The 24,251-nt window shown below is 36.3% G+C and overlaps 1 protein-coding gene across 1 annotated transcript; it reads left to right on the top strand.

Annotated features, from left to right (window-relative positions):
* The first annotated feature begins 22,032 nt into the window (after positions 1–22,032).
* On the top strand, positions 22,033–23,957 carry LOC144969235 (uncharacterized). The gene is made up of 2 exons (XM_078908347.1): positions 22,033–23,313; positions 23,859–23,957. Exons 1-2 carry the CDS (start codon positions 22,033–22,035, stop codon positions 23,955–23,957), a joined length of 1,380 nt encoding a protein of 459 aa, XP_078764473.1.
* Positions 23,958–24,251: the final 294 nt, after the last annotated feature.

Below are 24,251 nucleotides of genomic sequence, written 5' to 3'. Positions count from 1 at the left end.
CTGTCGATGTTCTTGATTTATATATCGTTTTTCATTTCTCAATGAGACGAACGCACTGATGTAACTCGATTGATTCAAGAGTTTAAAACACAGATTTCGTGTTTTGATTGTGAGTCCAGCCTTACTAAGAATTCACGAGCGTTGAGATATGACGTAACTATACATACAAGACCTCGTTCTCCACGCCACAGTAGGGCTTCCATTCATCGCTTTCGGTCAACCGTGGTCTTTGAAGTTACACAACATATCCCGCCTGTGATGCCTGTACATAAATCAAGGCTGAGCTGACTCATGTTGACAAGCGAGCTATCAAAAGAGCAATCGTTGATTGGTCAAAAACTCAGGATTTCATATAAGGACATAAGTTCTTGAAAGCGATACCCACCCATCTGTCAGTGGACAGAACTGATATGATGAAATTAGGGCTCCATAAAATGTTATATCATGGTAGGCTCCACCCTCTTTTTCTATTCTGGCGTAGATGTAGACGGCGATAGCATTTCCGATATCATAATGACTAGTGGGCAAAGGGTTAAAGCTTCCAAACAATCCCAATCGTCGTCTATCTCTAATGGGCCCCGTTAGAGCCCCGACGCGCAATATGTCTACTAACACTCAACAACGATCTCAAAAGATTGCCAAACATCAACCTTTCTTAACATCAACTATAAACCTCAACAACATCAGAGACAGGGCATCAAACTCAAATAAACGGGAATGGGGATTCCTCTTCCCAGAAATCATGAAGGCCGCCGAGGCTGCAAAGTCGGTCGACAGTGCCAGCGAACAGCTTTAAGTAAGTCATATTCTTTTCAAAGAATTTTTTTTTAAATTAGCCAGACAAAGTTTATTCAAATTTTGATAACTTAAATTTGTCACGATTTCTAAAACTCGAGACTTGAGATAACTGTTAGGTTCAGACCTCTTGACAACTTGAGGGCCAGTTCAATGGATCGATATTTGCATCAACCAATTCCGGATAAAATGAAAGCAATGCGTATTATTAAGTATGAAAAGGAAGTCTATACTTATTTGTCATGTGAGGGAATTGCTACAATGTTTTGATCCATCACATTATATGAATTATAATTTTTTTAAAACGTGCAAGTTGTGTTTAATTATTTTATGTGTTTATGTACATGTGTGTGTGTGTGTGTGTGTGTGTGCGTGTGTGTACGAGTGAAATGCGTGTTGATGTAAGTGTATGCAAGATACGTTTATAAAAGCATACACTAGTTTTGGAGAGTGTAATAATCAGTATTTAGATTTTCTTTTAAAACCCATTAATTTTGTATTGTTTTTACAATTGACTTGAAAAAAATTCCTTACCCTCTCCAAACCGGACTTGAGTCCAGGTTTTACTGTTTTCACTAAGAGAATAATGACAGCGGTGGGACATGAATTTTAATGAGACCCAAGTAATGTCGCTTTCACTGATCTCTTAATGAGATTAGTTAGGCGTTTAATGACATGATAAAATGAAATTGAGAATTATCAGTCTCCTCGTTAAAGAATGATGAAATAAAACAATAAAAGAGATTTTTTATAAAGATTTGCGGTATATCATGTATTCATAATATAGTCCAACAAAGTAGGGAAAAATTTAAGGGAGAAATTTGAGAGTGTGTGTATGTGTATGCGAGAGAGAGAGAGAGAGAGAGAGAGAGAGAGAGAGAGAGAGAGAGAGAAGTGAAACATCTGTTCAATGTTATAGTTATCATATAACGTTATAACAATTGTAACTAAATGACAAATTGCCATATTTATGGACAATGAAGATCTATTACTATTATTTTTATTATATATATATATATATATATATATATATATATATATATATATATATATGGGGGTGTGAATAAATGACATATATGTAGCATTTCAATTGTGGTAAATCGACTACAATCGGGTATTATGTTGGGGTCATTTCCGTCATTTCAGGATGAATATGATGTGATTTAATGTCCAATGTGCTCCAGACAGGATTACTGCACATATTCTTCTAATTGATGTAATCTAACGCTATTATTAATTAACATGGGAAATTCAATTTAGAATTCAAATTTGATTTCCATTGTCTGGATCCCGACTTATTACTACATCTAGTTGATAGGTCATATTTTGAAACTAATTCTACAGCCTTAAATATGACTTTGCAATCAGTTGTCTATTGACATGTTACGAGTATTATTATACCATGGTATGAATTCCAAATTATTTTTGAGAATGTTTATCTATGTACGATATTTATTATGTATGTTTTAAAATTATTTTGAAACCAAAGAATCTGCATTGTTTTCTGTTTGAGGCCTCAGTGAGAGTCATATATGTATATACGCTAGAGTTCTCTCTCTCTCTCTCTCTCTCTCTCTCTCTCTCTCTCTATATATAATATATATATATATATATATATATATATATATTTATATATAAATAAATATATATATGTCATTTTATAAGGGTTTGGGATACTGTGTCAAACGTTTCTCAGAATCTATTCAATGGAATTTTCTGAAAATTTCCACCGTCATCACAGAGATAATTTATTATGTCGCCATGATCAGCTTTCTTTTTGGGATAAGATATGGGTATTTTAAATTATAATCCAAATAATAAATTTATTATATTTTTTATGCCAGACCCCTAAATTAGGTCGCAAAACGGGTATCAACACAGGTAATTTATATTTTTATCCAAAGATGCTCTTTTTAAACATATAACGGAGTGTCTATTTGTCCCTCAGGTCGTATTCTTAAAAAGTGTCTAGCCGACCTTCAGTGCTTATGCAAATGATGTAGGCGTAAAATACACACAAGGCAATTGACGGAAAGGCCGTTGTTTATATTTGTGATCCATCGTCTCAAAACGATATTATGTCGGAACGAACCACATGCTTAAAAGCCGAATTTAATGTTAAACTGGTCAAAAATATAAATTGTTGGCATTCGCACCATAAAATATGGTCGCCATTCTCCTCAATAAATCATATAAACTCAAAATAAGTCTAATATGTTTGACTATAACTTAAATTTTCAACATCTTAACACACCCGACATAATACCGTTTTGAGGCGAATGGTCACATTTGTCACCGTATTATTATATGTATTGAATTCAAGGTTATTGCCCTCCCATAAATCGCATTGTTTTTACAGTGACCTATATATGTCACTGCTTCCGTGGCTTTTTGTGCGCCCATGTTATCTATGTAATTAACTGGAATTACAAAATCGGAGTGTTCAGTCCTTCACGTCTTCACTTTTTTAACGACTGTTGAAACATAAGCATCGTTATGAGTATTAGTAGGCAAAAAAGCATATTATTCTCTCTTTCTCTCTCTCTCTCTCTCTCTCTCTCTCTCTCTCTCTCTCTCTCTGTCATATTTCCCCCTTTTATCTCTAATTTAATTTCTTCTCTCCCTCCATTTGTCTCTTCCTTTTGTATTTTCCTCTCTTTATCTCGCTATCATCCTCTTTCATTTCTCTCTCTCTCTCTCTCTCTCTCTCTCTCTCTCTCTCTCTCTCTCGCTCTGTCTGTCTTTCTTTCCCTCTGTATTTCTCTCACATACTATCTATCTCTTCTAATTTCTTCTTGTTTTGTTTTCTTAAAAACCTTTCTCTCTCTTTATCTATCTCTCAATTGTATCCCCCCCCCCCACTCCCTCTTTCTTTCTTCTTGACTTCTGTCACATTTCTTTTCTCCTTGTCTCTCATTCTTCTTCCTCTCTCATATTTTCCCCCATAAATCTCTAATGTTCCCTATGTCGGGTTGTCTCTCGCTCCTTTTCTGTCTATTCCTCTATTTCGCCGTCGTCTTCTCTCTCTCTCTCTCTCTCTCTCTCTCTCTCTCTCTCTATTTCTCTCTCTCTCTCTGTCTATTTCGCCGTCGTCTTCTCTCTCTCTCTCTCTCTCTCTCTCTCTCTCTCTCTCTTTCTTTCTTTCTATGTTAAAAAATTGAGCTTTTATATCGCGCAATAGCCACTAAATGTGCTCAAAGCGCTTTACAAGGGGTCCCTGACCAACAGCAACAACATGTAGAACGAAACATGACACCTGTTAGGCGATATTAAATTATTATTTTTCTAACAACGCTGTCAACTCATTTTACATCTGAGTACGGTGAAAAGTGAGTAAAGAGCCTTTTCCAAGGACTCAACTATGCACCGAGCGAGGGTCAAACTCAGGACCTTCCGATCTAAACGCGAGTGTCATGCATCTATCTATCTACCTATCTCATTCTCTTTCAATCTTCCTCTCTCATTTTCTCTACCTCTATATACATATTTTACACACACACACACACACACACACACACACACACATATATATATATATATATATATATATATATATATATATATATATATATATATATATTTATATATATATATATATATATAGCTATATAAAGCTCAATTTTTTTAAATTTTTTAAAATAAGTACTAGGCCGTTAACTGCGTTGTTCTGTCTGAAAAAATGTAATATCGCCTAACAGACATCATGTAGGATGTTAAGTGTTGCTGTTGGCCTGTGACACCCTGTATAGCGCTTTGAGACTTCGAGCGGAGATTGCGCTATATAAAAACTCTCGTTAGTATTTGTGTCAATCTTAGCAGTGATGTTGTTCTTGTTTCGACGATGATGAAGTGATGGTAGTGGTGGTGTCACTGATCAAGAAGCTAGAGTGATAAAGTTGATGGCAATGGTGACGCTATAGTGTGCGCATATGGGTTTTGGTATTTAAAATGATTGTTTTCTAGAGTGGTGGTGGATGAGATAATAGTTATGATTTTGCTAGTGATGGCAATAATTGATATGACCATGGTAATGGTAGGTTTAATGCTATTGTAGTGATATTGATTGTGGTGCTGATACTTATGATATTGTGCAAATGATTGTGGTAGCGATTCTGATGGTAATGATTATGTTGTAAAAGTGGTAATGATGATGATGGTTTTAAAATTGATGTGGATCGACGTGCACTTATTTTCAGGTCTGATAACCATTTCCTTATGGGCTCATTGTTGTAATGGAAATCTAAAAAAAAATGACGCAAAATATTGTCCATTATACAACAATGTTAAACTAGGCGCATAAGTGGGTTTAGGATGTCAGACCTGCGTGTTTGTGGATGCTTTGTTAACCTACAATGTAGCACAAATCCCTTTCGAAATGGTATTCTTTTTTTCCACTATAACACAATGAGTCGAATGCTTGGCAGGTCTGTATCACAGCGTACATAGACACACTTTAGTTGTAATATCTATTGAAATACCGCCTTGAGTGGTGATAAGCCAAATTACACATCTGGAATACAACATTGGCATACAAAGTTGTTTGAGTACATAATTGTTGAGAAAAATCGTGGATTTATTTTTCTTGTAACCATTGTTTAAAATATATCAAGGCTTTTATGTATATATTTCCGTCTTTTTATTTTTTGATTTTAAATTAAAGTTAGGAATTTGTTTTTGGCCAGTAATCGTAACTTTATCAGACTTATTAGACCCCTACCCATATCAAAACAACAACCCCAACACCCGTGACAACATTACCCCTTGTTCTGAGTTTAAGAACATTGGCAAGTTATTGTTCTTAGGCCGAACTGGGTTTTTATGTTCAAGATCATCCTATTTCACCCAGTTTCAACCCGTAGACATTTTAAATCACAGCCCGTTGACATTCTAACTTCTCGTCAGAACAAAAGTGGATACCAAATACTTAATAGTATTAGCTAACGAACGAAGTACTGAAAATATTGAGGACTTGGTATTAGTATCCTTTATTAATCTTTAATATATTGACATCGTCCTATGGAGATAAGTTTAAATGCAAAGTTGTCCTTTCGGCTTTGGAATTAATTTGCGTGTTGTAAAGCCGCCAAAGTCCTTCCCGTCTATACAATTACCTCGTTTACTGCCAATTTGATAACGCATTGAATTCTCCATGAATTAAATCTATCATTATGTTATACAGCTAGTCTAGTCAAGACAGTACAACTTATGACAAAATTTTCTGAAGTTAAAGGACAGGTATCGACATCGATCAAATATTTTGGCTAAATTCAAGCCATTATTGACGGCACTCACTGAATTATCGATTATAACATTTTTTTAAAAACTCTTCTTAACTCTCTCCTTACCAGCTATTTTCATAATTTTACCCAGACTTCATACCCGCCCAACTCAAAAATATATATTTTTTACAATCAGATTAGCAACGAGTAAGTATTCTATGTTTTAATAATAATAATAATAATAATAATAATAATAATAATAATAATAATAATAATAATAATAATAATAATAATAATAATAATAATAATAATAATAATAATAATGATAATAATAGATCTTTATTGTCCATAAATATGGCAATTTGTCATTTAGTTACACTTGTTATCACGTTATATGATAACTATAACATTGAACAGATATTTCACTCCTACTTATTCTCTCCCCTCTCTCTCTCTCTCTCTCTCTCTCTCTCTCTCTCTCTCTTCCTCTCTTTCTTTCACGCGTGCGATATACACAACATAGACATATTCATTTCATTTTCAATTCGTTACATTTTCGGCAATTCAACACCAAATATTATCATCATTATCAATTGGTCACTTAATCTAACATTAAATAAATTAATCAGTCAATCAGTCAACGTATCTATCCTTGGTTTTGCAGTACCATATGAAATATTCAACATTTTTATTGCTTATGGAACCAACGTTGATTTATACTTGTTAGTTCTACATTTAATCTGACAAAACCTTCTCCCAGATGGTAAAATACTAAATTCATGGTATAAAATATGTTTTTTATTGTTGGTAATTGAAAATGCTTTCCTTTCTATTGCTTTTCGATGAATTCTTTCTACTCCATCAAGAGTTTTGTTCGGAAAAATGAGCGATGCAACACAGTGTCGAATTTTTATAGCTATAACTATAACAAAATGAAATCAGAATAAGAAAATTGTTGGCTACATCGTAACGAATGTAACGATTTTCTTATGGGTGGTAAGGAGAGGGTTAAGAGATACAGAACTTTGATGTTTCTTTGCGCTGCTTATACCATTATGACTAATATAATATTTTTGACAAATTTAATACTAGTCATTTAAAACAAATAGTTACTGAGTGCTTACCCACTATTATAGATTGAAAAAATGTGAAAAAGGCAAAACACACATAGACACACACACACACAAATCAAACAAATAACACACACAAGCAGGAAAAATACCCAACCCCCCCCCCCCTCCCCAAAAAACCCCCAAAAAAACAAACAAAGACAACCTGACGAATCTTCCTCTGTGCCCAGCGAACCCAAACTCTCGAGCAGGTATTTGAATGGGATACTTGCCAACAGAACATGAAAATAGTTCCTTATAAGAAATCAATCACCATTCTGGAATAAAAATCATATCCCAGAAGAAAAAAAAATAAAACCCACGAAATTAACACCTACACAAACACTCAAAACACACACACAAACACACATACACACTCAACTGATTTTTTGACTCACAAACAGAGGAGGTGAGGTTTGTCAAACATTTAAGACGATACGGATATATCATGTAATTACGTGGATTCGAATTCAACTCAGTAATAACAAAAACGGAATATTGCCCAGCTTTAGTGTGAAGGAGAATCGAATAGTGCAAGCAACACTATTTGTCCTTACGTACGGCAACGACGGTTGATGATATTCGACCTTAAGGACGAATATGGCTATCCAACATATAATGACGATACCGAATGATTAAAACCTCCCAATATAGGAAATTATTTTCTAGAAAAGACCCAAACCGCCCCTTAAATGTTACAGTGGCACTATCTCAGTACTGGATAATTGTGTCATAGATAATTCAGCCATAGCGAAAGTCAAAGATTGGAAACGGTAAATGGAGGGTATGAATAGCCATCAGATTTTGGGTATCGATGATTTAAAAAGAAAATGGACGTGTGTAAAACGACCCAAATCGTGACAAACTTTTGCGAGATTGACAAAAATGTTAACCATTAAGATACTGGTCGAGGTTTTAGCTTTTTTTAAAAAAATCCTTAACCTTTTCATATATATATATATATATATATATATATATATATATATATATATAAATATATATATATATATATATATATATATATAATTTTAATATTTACTACGGTGTTGGAGTCAGTCTACATCGATGAAACTAATTGATGCACACTTCGCAAATAATCACAAGCTACATAAAATTATCAACAGGAATACCATAAAAATAAGCTACTCTTGTATGCGCAACATGGACAAGTAATTTCAAGCCACATTTTAAAAATATATTTAAAAACTACCGACCATAGCAAAACCCACCAACCATATACTGCAGCTGCAGACAGAAGGAGCATTGCCCGTTAAACAAACAATGTTTAGAATCAAGCCTAATATACCAAGCCAAATTCACCGATAAGCAGGAAAAATATGTAGGACTAACGGAAAATAATTTCAAAACAAGATACAACTTCCACACCTCAACCTTAAGAGACACCAACAAGAAACATCCAAAAAACTCAGGGAACATATTTGGAAATTAAAAGACAACAAGCTAGTCCACAGCATTTCATGGACAATTATATCTAAAGCAACAGGTTATACACCATCATCAAAACAATGTAGCTCATGCCTGGAAGAAAAATATACTATAATAAAACACCCTCATGAAGCCACACTCAACACGAAAAATGAGGTGTACAACAGCTCCCCACATAGACGAAAACACCTACTAATCCACTACAAACCCACGGAACCACTTCAACAAGCAACAACACACAACAAACCAAACTCATGTAACACACAGTCCTGACGATGGGTGAAAGGCCTGAAACATGAATGTAGACTGACTCCAACATTGTGGTAAATATTACAATAATATATATGTATAAAATTAGTGATCGTTTCAGTTCTGTGCGTTCTGTCTTTTTTTTTTATAGTTTTGTTGATTTGTTTACGTATCATTCTATCATAGTCATGAGGGGTCATTTTATAATAGTTCTTGGATGTACACCATCCTGTTTATATGTAAATTGAGGAGAGGGTTACAACCTTCACTTTCAACGTTTGGAAAGCAACTGACCAAAAATGTTGAATCAGTTTACCAATACTCATTAAAGTCGCGAAAATCTTATATTAGTTCATTCACGGCTGGAATAGAAAAAAATATTTATTTATTTTCTTCACGTCACTCGCCAGTCGGATATGAAAGCTGTCATTTTTTATTTTCAACTGTACAATTTGTATGAGGTCTAACAGTCCATCTTCAATTTTTTCTAAAATCCAGCTATTGGAGGGGGTGATTTTGTCGAGTTAAATCCGTACGTAATCCTGTGGACGTCTTCTAATGTGAGTTAAGTAAAAAGAATGTTCTCCATCGTAGAATCTTGACAAACGTTTTTGTTCTTGCTATCAGCGATTTAATGTAAGATTTTCTGTTGCAGGTAAGAATATTCTTAATAGAATATTGGAAAGTCGTAGGTCTAAATTGTGGCATGGTGTCCATTTTGTATCAAAGAGTGCTCAACGGAAATACCTATTGATCAACTTTGAATCTCCGGAATCACTTCAACAGTCAACGACACCAACAACAACTCCGACTCATGTCACATACAGTCCTGATGATCGCCATAAAGACCGAGACATTAATTATACTTCAATATCGTGGTAAATATTGTAATAATAATTTGCTCCATTGTTACTATCAAATTGTCGAGCACTCTTTGTATCATAATAGGATTTGATTAACAGTATCTAGTACTAGAAGGCATCCTTCCGTCTCAACAAACGATGTTTGCGCCCTGTATGACTTTAGTCTCATCAGTCTTGTTGGGAGCAGCAACGGCTGTGCCAGCAGACCGATTCTTGCATAACAGTTATTACCGCAGTTGCTGCACACATAGTTTGGCTGTGTTTTTTTTTTTTTGTTTGGTTCTGCTGCCTCTCTTCTCTCTTTGCTTTCTTTAGTTTGGGTATTACAATATGACGTATCACACCAGGGCGAACGCTGCCATACACACAGGTAAAATGTAAAACGAGAACGTTGTTGTTGATGAAGATGAGGACGATGTTTAATAGGTGATAGACGAATGAAGAAAACAATGCAGGTCAAAGGTAGAAAAACACGTAGAGTAGAAGATTACAGCAATATGTACAGTAGTAGTATGTACGGCAGGTCGACTGCAAAATATAATATGTGTAATTAATATACTAGCAAATATGGAGTGTCTCCCCATTTGACAATTAAACCGCAATCCAATGGAAAAATTGAAAGAAAAATAAAACAAAAGTAGTACATTGAAACATGAATACTACTCATATGACATGAAAGTAAATATTCATTAAACGATAGACTAATGCCTTTACATGATGGATGGAACATACGGAATGACAACATGTTATTAAATACAATGAATACGAGTATATCTCATGAAATATGTATGGAACATATGGAATGATAGATTATTAAATACAATGAATATAAATATATTCCTGCAAACAAATAGGGCTACATATCTAAGACAATTTACACACGAATCATAACAACTAAACTTATTAATACAAACTTACATTTCTGGTGCGTTAAGTTCGAAATTGTGAGGACAATCCAGTTTAGGAAATAACGTGGGCTATAACCCGTAGTGGGGTAGTGGGGCAGATTGAGATCTGTCAATAGGAGGAGTAAGGCGTCTCCTTCCCTCCACTAGCCTGCGGGAGGTCCTTGGGCAAGACCGAGTACCCGCAGTGCCCCCCGAACAGGGTTACGTGAAGTCGCGCCAGGCAGGCGATGGATGAGGATGGAGAGCAGCTGAAGGAGCTTCAGAACTGGTCTCTTCTTCAATGTGCTAGGCAGAGGATATCCTATGGATACAATGGCTGGGACACACGTCCTGTAAGGACACTGCTCTCTCACAGAAAGCAATGGCAAACTACTGTGAGTAAACCTGCCACGGAAACCCGAATGAAGAAAAGCAAAACAAATAACGATATGAGACCTGGTAATGAGACCCCCAAGTTAGATTGGTCTCCAAAGCGTATTGGGGAAGAACCTGACGCCGACGGGAGTACCAGCCTAGTTGATGAAGGCATAACGCCTGACTGTACAGACCTGGGAAAGAACCGGAATACATGGTTAAAGCGGAACTACCTCATAGGAACTTGGAACATAAGAAGTATGGCAGCCGGTAAACTCAACACCATCATCAATGAAGCAGAAGAAAACAAAATAGACATTCTGGGACTGTCGGAACACAGATGGGCTGGAAGTGGACATTTCACAACCAGCTGCGGAGGAAGGATAATTTACTCAGGAAGGGAAAAATCTGGACAAAGCGGTGTGGCAATCTATCTCGCAAAAACAACAGTCAACAGCCTCATTGGATACAAACCAGTGAGTGATCGCATTGTTAGCATTAGACTCCAAGGTCAAGCTAAAAACATCACGTTTATTCAAGTTTACGCACCAACAACTGCTGCAACTGAAGAAGCAATAGAGAATTTCTATGAAGCCCTACAAAAGGAAGTGGACAACAAAGATAAACAGGACATATTAATAATCGCTGGTGACTTTAATGCCAAGGTAGGACGAAAAAAGAACAGTGAAGAAGATGGAATCATTGGAATATCTGGACTAGGGGAAAGAAACGAAAGAGGCGAGACACTCATAGATTTTGCACTGGCAAATCAACTTGCAATAAAAACACCATGTTCAAAAAACATCCAAGAAGACTATTTACGTGGACATCGCCAGATGGAAGAACAAAAAACCAAATTGATTACATCATGATTGAAAAAAGATGGAACACCATAATTCAAGACGTCACGACCAAACCAAAAGCAGACTGTGACACAGACCACGAACTTTTGATATCAAAACTGAAACTGAAGCTTAAAATGAAGAAAAAAGTTACAAGACCTATTAGATACGAAGTTGACAGTATCAATGAAGAATTTGCGATTGAAGTAAAGAATCGTTTCCAACTGCTACTTCAAGATATCGAGGAAAAGGAACCGGATGAGATCGCAAATGAGACAAGGAAAATATACTTGGAATCCGCTAAAAAACACCTTCCTAAAAAACGGGCAAAAAACAACCATGGATGAGTGAAAATACACTAAACAAAATCAAAGAGAGGAAAGACGCAAAGACGACTCATGGCACTCATAGCAATGTATACAAAGAGATAGCTAAGGAAGTGAAAAAGCTGTGCAGAACGGATAAGAAAGAATATCTCATGAGAAAATGCAGAAAAATAGAAGACCTTCAGAGAGAAAACAAGACCAGGGAAATGTATGATGAAATAAAAACCATCACAAAAAGTTTTCAATCACGAATAGGGTGATAAAAGATGAGCAAGGTAAACCCCTCACAGAAGCAGAAGACATAGCAAATAGGTGGAAAAGATATTGTGAAGATATGTACACAGAAGACCAAATAAACGAAATCCAACCTTTGCAAAACAACATGCAAAATGAAAACGAAGAATATAGCTTACCACCTCTAAAATCTGAAATAGAATGGGCAATTAAATCACTTAAAGATGGGAAAAGTCCAGGTTGTGACAACATTCAAGCTGAGATGATAAAAGCAAGCGAAGATGAAGGAGTTGAAGTATATCTAAGACTTTGTACGAAAATTTGGGAGAAAGAAATTTGGCCCTCAGATTGGAGGAGAGCAATTTTTATACCATTGCCTAAGAAAGGAGACCTACAACTATGCTCCAACTACCGAACAATATCACTCATCAGTCATGCAAGCAAAATCCTTCTAAAAATTATCATGAACAGGATTGAACGTAAACTGGAAGAAGAAGTCAGTAACACCCAGGCAGGTTTTAGAAAAAACAGAGGGACAAGAGACCACATATTCAATTTGCGTCAAATTATTCAGAAGCATCGAGAAGTAAATTCTGGCCTCCACACTTGTTTTATAGACTATTCGAAAGCTTTTGATTGTGTTAATCATGAGAAACTATGGGAAACTCTCCTGGAGATGAACTTTGATCCTAGAATTAGAAACCTGATAAGATCCCTCTATGAGAACCAACAATCAGCGGTACAACTAGAAAGCGGAACAACAGAATTGTTCAAAGTTACAAAAGGAGTAAGACAGGGATGTATTCTATCACCCCATTTGTTCAGCATTTACACTGAAGGTATAATGCGAGATGTGGAAAACGATGTCAGGAGAAGTAATTACAACGAACCTAAAATGCAAGGTATACCCATAAAAGATCTGAGGTACGCAGACGACACTGCACTATTGTCCACAACACCGGGGGGACTAGAGAATCTAATAACATCTGTAAAGGAACATAGCGAGACCAAAGGCCTTAAGCTGAATATAAAGAAGACCAAAATCATGAATACTGACAAATGCAAAACAGATGCCATCATAAAAATCAATGGAGAAGAAATAGAAAGAGTAAAGAATTTTGAATATCTTGGAGCCAGGATTGAGTACAACGGGAAATCGGCCCCAGAGATCAGGAGGAGACTAGCAATGGCAAGATCAAAGCTAGAAAAGATGAATAATATCTGGAAAGGGCAGTGCATTCAAACAAAAATCAAAATCCTCAAAAGTGTTGTTTTCCCAACTGCAACATATGGATGCGAAGCATGGACTATCAGCAAAGCAGAGAGCACAAAGATCACAGCTTTTGAAATGGCATGCTACAGAAAAATACTCAGAATATCATGGACTGAAAAACAAACAAACAAAGAAGTCCTGAGAAGGATCGGAATAAAATCACCAATTCTTCTTCAAACTGTAAAGAAATTGAAACTAAACTATTTTGGCCACACGACTCGCCACGAATCATTAGAAAAGCACATTCTGCATACAAGGGTAGACGGCAAGAGAGGAAGAGGTAGACCAACAAGAAGCTGGGAACAAGATATATGTGAATGGCTGGGAATGACAGCAACTCAAGCAAGTAGACTGGCGGAAAACCGTAATCTGTTTCGCAAGAAAGTTCGGGAAGCAACGTCCTACGCAGGATCAGCTGACTAGAGGAGGAGGATAACCCGAAACTTCCAAGAATATAATATAGAAACACTATATTAAAATATGCAGTTAAAACTGTATGTATGTAAATTGAGGAGTGGGTTGCAACCTTCACTTTCAACGTTTGGAACGCAACTGACCAAAAATGTTGAATCAGTTTATCAATACTCATTAAAGTCGCGAAAATTATTAGTTCACGCCATGCCGATAGTGGAAATAATTATAAATAATAACAAATTATAACAATAAAATAGCGAGTGACGAATACTGACAAAGAGTGACAACTTAGCAACAACCAATACAAAACAATCAATAAAAACAATTCTGGTCTAACCAGAACACTCTTCTCCTCAAATTTATTTTTTTCTCCTCTCCCCTCCTCCCCGCATATCTCCAGCCACTGCGGTCGTCAGCAAGAGATTCCCATGTGTTTGGGTTGATTGCCTGTTAGTTTCATGTCTCGTTTGCAGACATCATAGAAACGCAGAGCTGGACGGCCGGTTGGTCGACATCCAGAAGCTAGTTCACCGTGCATGATGTTTTATGGGTATGCGCCCATCGTCCACCCTGTGCCTCGGACTAAAAGGCACGTGCCGTTCGATTTGAGGCCTCCCATGGTTTATATAACCACGGTGAGTAGTATTCATAGGACGACTGAGAGTTGTCAATTCAAGATAGCATAGCAACAGGTTTGAAAAATAACAACTCATGGTTCCCATTGAGACATATGTTCGTTCTACAGTAACGTCATCATCATCATCATCATCATCATCATCATCATCATCATCATCATCATCATCATCATCATCATCATCATCGTCATCATCACCATCATAATCATCATAATCAGCATCATTACTGTTACTATTATCATAATCACCGCTACTACCAACACCATCACTACTATAACTACCACCACCATCACATCATCGTCATCACTGGTACTATCATCATCATCAGTAACAGGAACACTGTAGAATCTTCATCATAACTGCTACCATAACTACAACCACCACCAGTTCCACATTATCATCCACTGCCACCACTACTACAATCACCTTTACAATATCATTACTACCACAACTACAACCACCACAACCACCATATCATCAACATCAGCAAGACAGCTTACCCGGAAAAGAAACAGAGTTCAACGAACAACTTGAAAAGACTCTCAACATCGCTCATAGAAAAGCAGAACGAAACGCAGAGGACAGCTGAAACTCTCTTAGAAACGCCATTTACAGCACTGTAGTTCTGGCGTACGCAAAGGGAGCACAAGAACAATTATTGATTTGAAGCCAGTATTACAGAGATGGAGCCAGCCATTGATGCCAAGCGCAGCGCACTTGTCAGTTATAAGCGTGACCTCAATCAGAGTAACCTGCAGGCGTTGCGAGCTGCACGCAGCAAACAACAGCAAACAGCACAACGTTGCGCCAACGACTACTGACTTCAGGCAAATCTACCGGTGCGGCTATGTGGTCTTGTGGTTGACACTCGCTTTCGGATCGGAAGGTCCTGGGTTCGAGCCTCGCTCGGCCCATAGTTGAGTCTCTCGCCGTACTCAGGTGTAAAATGAGTACCTGGCCGTTGACCAATTTGTCTCTGTCGAAAAAAAATGCAATATTGCCTTACAAGCGTCATGTCTCCTTCTACATGTGTTGCTGTAGGTCAGGGACCCTTTGTAACGCGCTTTGATTGCGTTTAGTGGACATTGCGCCATTTAAAAGCTCAAGATAAAGAAAATTGCACCTCTTAAATCAAAGACAGGGAAAGTCATCACAGATAGGAAGATGGGTAGATCACTACCTGGAACTTTACGCTAGAGAAAACTCCGTCACCCAAAAAAAAAAGTGTTAGACGCAATTGGAGAACCGCTGGCCAATTATGGAGGAGCTCAGTAAAGCAATCGATGCTCTGGCCTGTGGCTGGTGAAGACAGCATTCCTCTCGAAGTCATTAGATTGGAAAGCCAACCGTCTTGGAACCATTACATAAACTCCTATGTCTTTGCCGGAGAGAAGGCAAGGTACCTCAGGACATTCGTGACGTCCAGGTTATCACCCTGTACAAAAACAAGGGACACCACAGCGACTGTAATAACTACAGGGGAATCTCTCTACTGAACATTGTGTGTAAAGACTTTGCGCAAGTTGTCCTCGCTTGACTGCAAGTCCTCGACGAGCGTATCTACACAGAGTCGCATTGAGGCTTCAGATCCGAGAGGTCGACAGTGGACATGATTTTCTCAGTACGTCAGCCCCAGGAGAAATGCAGAGAACAGCAGATCTACATTGCTTTTATTGAACTGACAAAGGATTTTGACCTTATTAACGTGAAGGGCCTTTTCCAGCTTCTAAAGAAGAATGGCTGTCCTTCACAGCAGCTCAGCATCATTGCCTCCTTCTACATGAAGGGCACCATCAGCTACGACGGCGAAGCATCAGAACAGCGGTGTGAAACAAGGCTGTGTCCTTGCGCCGACATTGTTCGGTATGTTTTTCTCCCTACTGCTAAAGTTTGTATTCGAACAGTCCTCAGAAGAAGTCCACTTTCACACCAGAAGTGATGGGAAGCAGTTCAATCTGGTACGGCTGAGAGCAAAGACCAAGGTCCGCACAGTCCTCATAAGGGAAATGCTATTTGCAGATAATGCAGCTCTATGCTCGCACACCGAGGAAGCCCTTTAGCAGGTGATGGGCAGGTTTTCCCACGCATGCAGGGAATCCAGGATGACGATCAGCATCAGAAAAACAAATGTCATGTGTCAGGATGCCCCCTCTACACCAACAATTCGCATTGACAACGAGGATCTAGAAGGCACTGATCACTTCATATAACTGGGCACAACCATCACCAGCAACCTCTCATGTGATGCAGAATTAGACAACCTTTCAATACATTTTCGGATAGGTTGTGTACTCAGAATAATTATACTAAAAGTTAACCAAAATCGACGAGTACTATTATCCAATTTTTAAGGTCAAAACGTCAACTATGCAAATTATGCCCAAAAATTTTCAATACCATTATTTTTCAGAAATGTGCTTTAAACAGCGTCTGCTTTACTGTGCTGAAATTTGAAATGAATCAAAACAATACTTTTGGAGTTAAAGCACATGTTGATCAAAATTTTAACAAATGCAAAGAAGGGTTTAAGTATTTTTCAATAAATCAATTTTATTTTATTCCAAATAATGTTAACACTTGACGGCATAATGATATATTCTTATTGTTTGACAATGGTTACGATAAGAAAAGGCTCCAGAAACAGTGTACCAAAAGTTTATCAACACCAACTTGTATTATCATCAATTTTTAGGTCAAAAGGTCAAATTTGTAAATTCAACTTATAGTATGGGGTATACTTTACTGTTTAGAAATTTTAAATAAATCTAATCGACGGTTCTTGACCTATGGTATTTTTAAGCCAACATTTTAATCAGTGTAAAGAAGGATTTTATAAATTTGAAAAGGCTATTTCTTAATTTAATGGGATGATTTTGAATTTCCATATGATTTCGACACAAAATAATTTTAAAATTATTTTTTTGGAAAAATAAAAATAAGGGTCTAGGAGCATAATATCAAAAGCCTACCAAGATCGATGTACTCTGTCATCGATTTTTAAGGTCAAAAGGTCAAACATGACAAATTATGCCAAAATAATTCAAATCCATTATTTTTCATAAATGTGCTTATTATCTACTTTATCGTGTTAAAGTTGCAAAAGATAATTTTAGAGTTACGTCATGTTTTTTTATTAATATTTTTAACAGGTTTAAAGATGAATTCAATGAACAATGACTTGTAATGACTTAATTTACTTTTTGAAACGCCATTTAGGTAATCGCTCCCCTTAATGGCATTAATAATAATAATAATAATAATAATAATAATAATAATAATAATAATAATAATAATATATAATAATAATAATAATAATAATAATAATAATAATAATAATAATAATGTACTTTATTCATCCAAAAGGAAATTTTTGTACAGACGTATAAAATGCCGACAATGATACATACATAAACATAATATACGTAAATATAATGTGGTAAAGTAAAATTTGGTAATAGGTATACATAGTGCAATAATATTGTAGGCTGTAAGAATAATTACATAGTGTAAATTAAGGTACATACAGATTATAAAAGTGTAAAGATATATGTAAATATCTAGAAAAGGTATATTGATGTCAACATATAAGAAAAAAAAGATCAGTAAAAAGCTAAGAATTAGTTACGGTATAATACTATTGTAAATTGACTGAGAAAAATTACATAGTATAAATTACATGGCACGTAATGTAGAATAAAAAGGTCAATAGAAAAGTTGTAGTAAGCGATTTTATCAATTGATGTTTAAAAATTGTGGGTATGGAGTAATTTTAAAGAAAAAGGTTTCAAAATTAAAACAGAGGTAGACCAAAATTTATAAATTATTTTCCTTATTAAAAATTCTGTAACTGTAAGGTAAAAAGGATCGGAGGTGTCTTTCACTTTTTGTTCGTATACACAACAATCGGTCACTTCTGTTCGACTTAGTGATCGGAAGATTTAAAGGGTGAGTTGGATTATCTAAAATATTACTAATTTTTCTTAAGCAGTATTCTGAATATTAATCATTAAAAGACATGGATCCTGTAGTAAATTTATTTGCTCTTTTAATAATCTTGTCAAAGTTAGCTTTTGCTGAGCTAAGACAATCCCCCCCCCCTCCCCCAGGTAGTAATACAAAAAACCAAAACACTTTCTATTACAGATCTATAAAATAGCGTACAAAGTGTTTTGTTAATGTTAAGTAGGGACAATTTCCGTAAAAAGTACATTCTTTGATTAATTTTACTATTGGTATAACTGGTATGTAAGTCCCACCGTAATTTGTTGCCCATGGTGACTCCTAGATATTTGTATTCTACTACCTGCTCTACTTTTGGATTTTTAATAGTAATATGGTCTTTTGTATTCTTATCTTTTCTAAAGTCTAAAATTAATTCTTTGGTCTTACTAACATTCAATTCAAGGTGGTTATTGTCGCACCAGGAAACAAATTTATTTATTTATTTCTTATAATTTATTTCGTTATTATTAGTAATTAGTCCTTGTAGAGTTGTATCGTCAGCAAATTTTAAAAGGGGTATGTTTAAATCTGCGCTATTACAGTCGTTTGTATAAAGTATAAAGAGCATGGGAGAGATTACATAGCCCTGCGGAGCACCAGTATTTATAGTAATGTTATTGGAGACATTTCCTTTTACTTGTATATATTGTGTTCTATTTGTAAGGAAGTCTAGCACCCAGGAGATGATATAAGGATTAATTTTAAAAGTAGAAAGTTTATGAGCAAGGAGGTGGGGCTGATACTGTTTGATATGATAGATTTTTGGATACGATTCAGAAACATTGTGATAAAGGCTTCCCAAAATCCAATGATATTGATATCAATTTTAGGGGTCAAAAAGTCAATATGCAATAATATGCAAAATAAGCACACCTCCCTCCCCCCCCCCCCCCAAAAAAAAAAAAAAAAAATTAAAATCGCACCTTTAAAATTACGTATTCTTTATTTGTCTAAGATATCAGACAATTGAACTGCTAAACCTATTTAATTTAGGTCAACTGTTAACACTATCTCTTAATCCCTAGGCTTTCTAAAAAATAATGGAATTTTAGGAAACTACTGTTTTGACATTTAGTGGCGATATCTTTTCAATAAGTATAATTTCAAAAATGATTTGGTCAATGCAGAAAATGTTTGCTAAATATTCAGAAATCTAGTTAACTTGTCCCTATTAAAATACTTATCATTTTGAGATAAAATTTATATATATATATATTATATATATATATATATATATATTTGATATATATATATTCATAAGAAGTAATTTAATGTTTTAGTGCATTAAAAAATACATGGCTTTAAGTATATTTCTTTTACAGATGCAATTTTTTTTGTTCCTAACTTGTATGCAACTAACTTTTCACCCCAAACTTCTGAGTAGAAATAACCAGATCACAATTTTTATACTAAGATCGGGACACAATCGTCTAAAACACCACAGGAACAGGATTTTCAAAACAGAAGAGACAGGTATTTATGATTGTGGTGAGGGAGAAGACGATGCTCGTCTTATACTCCAGACCTTGCCCAAAATATGCAACAGTAGGAGAGGTGTTTTTTGGCCTGGTACCGCACCTCTCCCATATCTACTATAGATGGACGTACCTCTGAAGACTAAGCCGTATGAGAAACTGACAGAGCTGAGGTAGACAACTGCATTCCATCACCAACTAGATATTCAAATAATGGTGACAATACGAGGGAGGGACGAAGAAAAAAAAGAAGATGAAGAAGAAGAAGAAGAAGAAGAAGAAGAAGAAGAAGAAGAAGAAGAAGAAGAAGAAGAAGAAGAAGAAGAAGAAGAAGAAGAAGAAGAAGAAGAAGAAGAAGAAGAAGAAGACGAAGAAGAAGAAGAAGAAGAAGAAGAAGAAGAAGAAGAAGAAGAAGAAGAAGAAGAAGAAGAAAACCCAACAAATCTATTTCAGTACCAATGGATTGGATATTAATAAACTCTTACCACCATGTTCCTAAATCCCCCCCCCCCCCAATGTCCATACAACATTACCACATTAGAGATATTTATAGAGCCGTTTACTGTCTAAATGATATGGAATTTCAAATGCGCTCCAGTAAATCAATGATTTGCTAGTCAAAGATCTAAAACCCTTTTTTTACATTTGTTAACATATGGCCAAAACGTGATGTTACTCTAAAATTATTCGGTGCTCATAATCAGAATTTCAGCACAATATAGTTGAGACCTTATTTTGGACATCTAATAAAAATGGATTTGAACTTTTTTTGAGTAGATAACTTGCATATTTGACCTTTGGACCTTAAAATTAGCTGATAGTTAAATTGATTTTGGCAAACTAGTTTTATGAACTTTCTAGGACCTTTACTCATACAAAAAAAAATCATTAAAACATAATTAAATAGTTTTTACAGTGTCAGTTGGTGTCGAAATACTATCGAATTTCAAAAACGCTCAAGTAAATAAATCAAGAAATTGCTTGTCAGAGTCATAAAGATCCTTCTTTACATCTGTAAATACAAAAAGTTGCAGTGACTTTAAAATGTCTTCCTTGCTCATATTTGAAATTCGAGCACAATATAGTAGACTACATGTATAACATATCTAAAAATGGATTTGAAAAATTATGATTGGTCACTTGCATATTTGACATTTGACCTTAACAATCGATCGTAGTATAAATTAGTTTTGGTAAACTTTTGTCATAATGTTTCTAAGACCATTATCTGGACAAACGATCGTTATAACATATTAAAAAACTATAATATTGCAAACTGGGTCGAAATATTATAGAATTCCAAAAGCGCTCAAGTAAATCAAGAAAATACTTAACAAATGTGTAAAAATCCTTCTTTACACATCTTAATATATTGACCAAATGATGCTGGAATTCTAAATTCATTCTTATACTTGGGGAACCTTGGCAGTCAAGGATTTCTAGGCACCAGAAGAAGACAACACTCCAACCCAGCGGATCCCCAGGTTGGGCTTGAGGATAGGGGAACGCCCTGTAATGGGGTAGCTGCGAATATCCAATAAACAGCCCCGGACAGAATCATGGGAGGCCCTTTGACAAGGCCGAGTACCCATCAGCCACCCTGCTCGGGTCACAGCGACTTGGAGAGGAGATGAGCGCTGCCGCCAGGTCTACCAAGCCCACAGAAAGGACTCATGGGAAGCAAACAGAACATAATGATGACACCGGATCGGTCTAGGCCCGGGACAACAACGACCGCGCGTTCCATCGGCAATATCCAGGGTGGACGTCAAGCTAACACATGAATTAAGCCACTATACACGGGGCATCATTGGCTTGTGTGACGTGAGGTGGACAGACATTGGTGAAACTGTGACGACAGACGGCCACACAATATTGTACTCTGGGGATGAAAGGATCCATCAACACGGAGCTGCATTCATTGGTAAGAAAGAAAAACACCAATGCTATCATAGAATGTACCCCAGTGTCCAGCAGGATAATAATCACCATCAGAGTCTATAGCACAGGTGTACAGGTTTACGCGCCAACATCAGACTACAGTGATGAAGATATAGAACACTTTTATGAGACTCTAGAAGCAACCATCTCCAAGATACCAAAGAAAGACCTCTTAATAGTACAAGGAGACTGGGACGGGAAGGTGGGACCAGACGCATATCCAAACTGGACAGGATCAACAGGGCATTTTGGTATAGGAACAACCAATGATAGGGGCATGAGACTACTAGAATTTGCTAAAGCCCATAAGTTAACTATTGCAAACATTCTCCACCCACACAAAAGAACACGAACAACAACATGGCACTCCCCTGATGGTCAGTCACACAACCAAATTGATTTTATACTGGTTCCACAGAGATTTAAGTCGGGTATAAATAAGGCAAAAACAAGAACATATCCAGGAGCAGATATAGGAAGTGATCATGATCTTTCTCTCTGTCGACTCAAACAAAAACTTCAATCAAAACGTGATGCTGCAAAAACAAGACTGAGGTTTGATGTCGAGATACTGAAAGATCCAGCAGTTGCTGAAAATTTTGAGCCTGAAGTTGGTGGTAAATTTGCTGCCCTAAGTTTAATAGACAATGATATAGACTCGCTAACTGGGAGCCTGAATGATGTACTCTACTCAACAGCAGAGAAAGTCATTGAACACAGAAGGAAGATAAGAAGACCTTGGGTGAACAACGAAGTTCTTGAGTTATGCGACAAAAGAAGGGAATTGAGGACATATAAACATCAAAACGAAGAAGCGATAGCAAGATATCAGGAGAGTAATAGGGCAATGATAAAACACATGCCTAAGGCACAAGAGGAATGGATAGATGACCAATGTTTTGGTATAGACATAAGTATGAGATGCGGTGGAAACCTCAGACAAGCGTATAACACATTGAAAATGCTTACAGATACGCACAATGGCAAATCTAATGTAAAAGAAGATGAAAATGGAACCTTACTGACCAACAAACAAGATGTTTTGAACAGATGGACAGAATACTGTGATGGCCTTTACAATGTAGAACTTAAAACAGACATTACAGTGTTAAGTACAGGAGTGGAACAAAGAGAAATAGACAATAACATTTGGGCACAATCGCTTGTAATATCACCACCAAAAAAAGGAAACTTGAGGAAATGCAATAATTATAGAGCAAGAGATGAAGTGAGTAGGAAAGTGCCAGAGGACAATAGAGAATTAACAATTTTCGCGGCGGTGATGGGGGTTTAAACCCGCGACCTTACTGGTACGACAACTCCGCCTGGCCGGTGAGAGCGTGACTCTACCGTATGAGCTATCCACGATCCCAAAAAAGATCGTCTCTAACTCAGGTCATTATTAGAGCTCTCTCTCTCTCTCTCTCTCTCTCTCTCTCTCTCTCTCTCTCTCTCCCTCTCTCTCTCTCTCTCTCTCTCTCTCTCTCTCTCTCTCTCACCGACTGCGTGAGATCGCGGGTCCAACCCACACAACCTCCGCGAAGTTAGTTGACCAGCAATTAAGCTTAATAGCCAATATTCTCAACACAAACATATAACATAGAAACAATTGAGACATTGAGTATGCTCCGGTATTTGGGTAAATTTTTAATTCAGAAAAGTGAGTGGAGCAGGCACTTATGTTGATAACAACAAGAGATGAAGTGAGTAGGAAAGTGCCTTAAGACAATAGAGAATAAGATTTTTGGGCATGGCTACTGGTAAACTAAATAGAATCTGAAAAAGCTACATAAACTTCAAGACATAAGCTTAAACTATTTAGATCTCTGGTACTGTCTGTACTCCTCTATGGTTGCGAAGCCTGGACCATGAAAGTGACACAAAAAGGAGAGTTCGCGCATTCCAGTTATGTAATAGTGTCAATTAGTGTCGAAATACTATCGGATTTCAAAAGCGCTATGGTAAATCAAGAAATTGCTTTTCAAAGTTCTAAAATACTTTGTACTTTTGTTAATACATTGAACAAAAGGTGCAGTAACTCTAAAATTATTACGTACTCCTACGTTAAATTTTAGCACAATGAAGAATATTTTATAGGGCATTTGAAAAAAAAATTATGTAACATTTCTGAGGTACTATTCCATATAATTTGATATTTTGACCTTA

This window comes from Berghia stephanieae, chromosome 3 (genome assembly GCF_034508935.2).
Source record: "Berghia stephanieae isolate SIO BIC M18660-M18661 chromosome 3, UCSD_Bste_1.3, whole genome shotgun sequence".
Taxonomy (NCBI): Eukaryota; Metazoa; Mollusca; class Gastropoda; order Nudibranchia; family Aeolidiidae; genus Berghia; species Berghia stephanieae.
This window is presented reverse-complemented; position numbering and strand designations above follow the sequence as displayed.

Excerpts from the sequence above, each read along its gene's own strand:
- LOC144969235 (XM_078908347.1), top strand. The coding sequence starts at position 22,033 with ATGAAAGGATCCATCAACACGGAGCTGCATTCATTGGTAAGAAAGAAA. Across the intron at positions 23,314-23,858 it reads ATTATAGAGCAAGAGATGAA|AATCTGAAAAAGCTACATAA; the intron begins GTGAGTAGGAAA and ends TAAACTAAATAG.